The sequence below is a fragment of the Lolium rigidum genome, chromosome 1 (genome assembly GCF_022539505.1).
Source record: "Lolium rigidum isolate FL_2022 chromosome 1, APGP_CSIRO_Lrig_0.1, whole genome shotgun sequence".
NCBI classification, from domain to species: domain Eukaryota; kingdom Viridiplantae; phylum Streptophyta; class Magnoliopsida; order Poales; family Poaceae; genus Lolium; species Lolium rigidum.
The window spans coordinates 9,119,172-9,122,594 of NC_061508.1; the positions used below are offsets into that span (position 1 = coordinate 9,119,172).

A 3,423-nucleotide genomic window follows, 5' to 3' on the forward strand; every position below is an offset into this window, starting at 1 on the left:
ATACTAAAATCATTGAAAAGGAGAGAGGGGTACAAAGTTGTTCAGTAGTTTTCTCGTTTGATCTGCCTGAACTTGTTGCTAATCTATCAACGATTTTTCCAAGTTCATAATACAGTACAATTATTAGCAATTTCAGAATAATTCTGTTGTATCTGACTCAAAGATTTCTTCTCGCTCTAATCAAATCGATCGATCTGATTAGTAACGAATTAATAAACAGGAAGAACTCCGTAAAACTATTCGAGCACAAAATTGTCATTTCACCTACCTGAGATATTGTTGCTAACCACTAACCAATTTCTCCTGACTAACCCAAAGAAAAAACTGACGAAGGATACACTACTAATCATAAAAATTTGCTAGCAAAGAACTAGTTTGTGTCTGTTGGCAGGTAGTATCTGTTGGTGAACCAGGCCTTGTCAGCGACGACCTTGACGCCATCCTGGTTCCGGTGCCACTCGTAGTAGGCGTGCGTCCTGTTCTTGATCTCCAGCGTCGCATGCCCGTAGCTCGCCTCCCTGAACGCCGAGTACTCCGGCTGCGGCGACCGGAAGCTGTTGGCCAGCCCCTCGGTGTTCCCGCCATCGCCGATGTTCACGTAAACCGGCGCCGACGCGTTGAACTGCGGCGCCGCCTTCCCGTTGTCGATGTCGTAGACGACGTTAGACACCCGGTGGCTACGCTCGTACGAGTGGACGTGGCCGGCGAGGACGAGGTCGACCTTGGCGTCGACGAGCCACCGCTCGAACTGCACCCGCATCGTCTCCCCCTCCATGTAGTGGTAGTCGTTGGTGTTGTACCACGGTGAGTGCACGCACACGATGAGCCACGGCGTGGTGGTGCGGTCGACGCGCTTCAGCTCGTCCTGCAGCCATGTCCACTGCGGCGTGTACTTGCCGTAGGAGGAGTAGGAGGAGAGCATGATGATGTGCGCCGAGGCCATCTTCACCGAGTACCAGAGGGGCTCGGTGCTGTTGGACGCCCGGAACGGCGTCGGGTACCGGTTCGTGAAGGGCTTGAAGGGGACCGTCTCCCCGATCTCCGGCGCGTAGTCGATCTCGTGGTTGCCGGCGGTCCAGATCCACGGCTGGTACGCCACGCTGCGCTCCACGAAGCGCGCCCACGAGTCCCACCGGTTGTTGTCGTGGCCTGGGTGGTCGTCGGCGTACGAGAGGTCGCCGATGAAGAGCACGGCGTCGCCGCCGTTGGCCTCGTAGTGTGTCACCGTGTCGTTGGAGTGGAACGTCTGCCCCAGGTCACCTGCACGTACATACAAACATTAGTTTCATAAATACTTGCTTGCATTGCACCAATATGTAGATCCAGATTGATTAAGAAGAAGAAAGTAGGTACCGATGAGACCGAACTTGAAGGGCACGTCGGGCCCGGGTTTCGGCGGCGTCTTGAAGGAGAAGGAGCGGACGGTGTAGTCGTGGCCGACGGCGTAGTGGTACACGGTGGAGTGCTCGAGGTCGGTGAGGGTGGCGTGGTGGATGTACGGCGACTGGTACGTCCCGCCCCAGGTGTAGCGCCGGACGGTGCCCTCGGCGGTGAGGTTGAGGTTGTCTGCGGCGAGGCCGTAGCGGACGACGTTGCTGCCGGCGTGCTTGGGCGTGAGCCAGGACACCGTCATGGCGCGGCCCGTCAGGTCGCCCTGCGTGATGTGCACCTGCTCCGGCGCGTTGTAGCCTGCCGGCGGCCGGAAGACGTCGGCGTCGAGCGGCATGTCCGGAAGCATCTGCAGGCTACGCCGGTACGGGCTCGTCACGCCCGCCGACGCGTAGGCGGCGGCGTGCGCCGCGAGGAGGAGGAGCACGGCGAGCATGCGCGCCATGTTTTGGGTACCTAGCTACGTCGTTGCGGTGGGATATCGATCTGTTAGCTTTATATATGGATCGGGCGGGCATGATCGACTCATGGAATATGCTTTCTCAGCTCACCAAGATATTCCACGCAATTAGCGATCGCAACAAACTCTGCTAACAAACTCAAGATCCTAACTAGATATATCTCGGCGTGGCGCTGTTTCAAATCGTATGTATGGTGATCCGCATCGGCGCCACAGTTTGCCGGCTCATATACGGGAGGCACTCCGTATTACGGTATGGGCATGGCCAACTAGCTACTCAAACACATGTCTCCTAATATTTTACTCCTCCGATCCATAATTATTAACGCTGAGGGCATATTTGAAGGACACACATTTTTTAGGACATTTATATTGGATCGTTCAGACTTCAGAGTCACAACATCTTGAAGGACACACATTTTTTAGGGCATTTATATTGGATCGTTCAGACTTCAAGTCACAACATCTCTAACCGATAAATTTGGAGAAAGAAACGGTCGACAAAAATATATCATAAAATGAATTGGCACGCAACGAAAATTAGTGTTTGCGTATACGGGATGTCCTGCACAAGGAACAAACCCACTCTCATGTGTCATTCACTAGTACAAAGAGGGTTTTGTACACGGTTGAAATGATCCGTTGCACACAATAAACTTTACCGTTAGCATGCATGGTGGTCAATGCGCCTTTACAGCGCACACGTTTTATTTAATCTTATCGTACACTTTTTTTCTTCAAAAAATCATTTGTGATAGGGTAGAAAAAAGTGTGAGATCCGCAAAACTAATACCTCTAGGATTGATGCGTCACCTCCACCCCGCCTATGTTGCCACCTTCTACTTCTTGTGCCTCTAGCATATGTGGTAAGAATAAGATTATGTTTCAGGGAAATCCCATTCTTATGTAGTGTCACCAAAATATTATCCCTATTATAAGAAGATAACTCGACTTAAATACGTGAAACATACAAAAAAAAAAGTAGTATCTTATACATCTACCTAGATTACACAATAGGACATATAAATCAAACATAAAGATCTACCTAGCTCACACAATAAAACGAACATAAAAATCTACGTAGCTTACATAGTAGTAGAATATATAGATCGAATATAAGGATCTACCTAGCTTACACAATAGAACATATCGAAAGAGTAGATCCGTGATATAAACATCTGTGCTCTGTGGTATAAGCTAAAGTTCATTATTACAGTCGAACAAAAGTAATTGTGCTTATAATTGATAGATAGATCCATTTATTCTAGTAGATTTATGCTACAAATAGAAGGTAAACATGTAAAAGCTAAGAACGTAGACCATAGAGTACATGAGCCACCTTGACCATAGCTGTTGACGGCACGTCCGGCCGAGGTGAAGCGCGAGGACGGGTACAGGGTGTGCACGAGCCGGCTTGAGTGGGTTTTGTCACCGACAGGTTCGGCCTACAAGCGCGTGGATCGGTGTGACTCCACATCCAACATGCCACCAGCAAGTCATTGGCACTCCAGCGAGGAATATATCTGGCTAAAAGCTACCTCTTCCGCCGCACCGACTAGGTGAGTTTTCCGAGG

The 3,423-nt window shown here is 50.2% G+C and overlaps 1 protein-coding gene across 1 annotated transcript; it reads right to left on the reverse strand.

Annotated features, from left to right (window-relative positions):
• Positions 1-370: 370 nt before the first annotated feature.
• LOC124703755 (purple acid phosphatase 2-like) lies at positions 371-3,197 on the reverse strand. Its single transcript, XM_047235982.1, has 3 exons — positions 3,180-3,197; positions 1,354-1,849; positions 371-1,260 (listed from the first exon to the last, which is right to left on the reverse strand). Exons 1-3 carry the CDS (start codon positions 3,195-3,197, stop codon positions 371-373), a joined length of 1,404 nt encoding a protein of 467 aa, XP_047091938.1.
• Between the last annotated feature and the right edge of the window lie 226 nt (positions 3,198-3,423).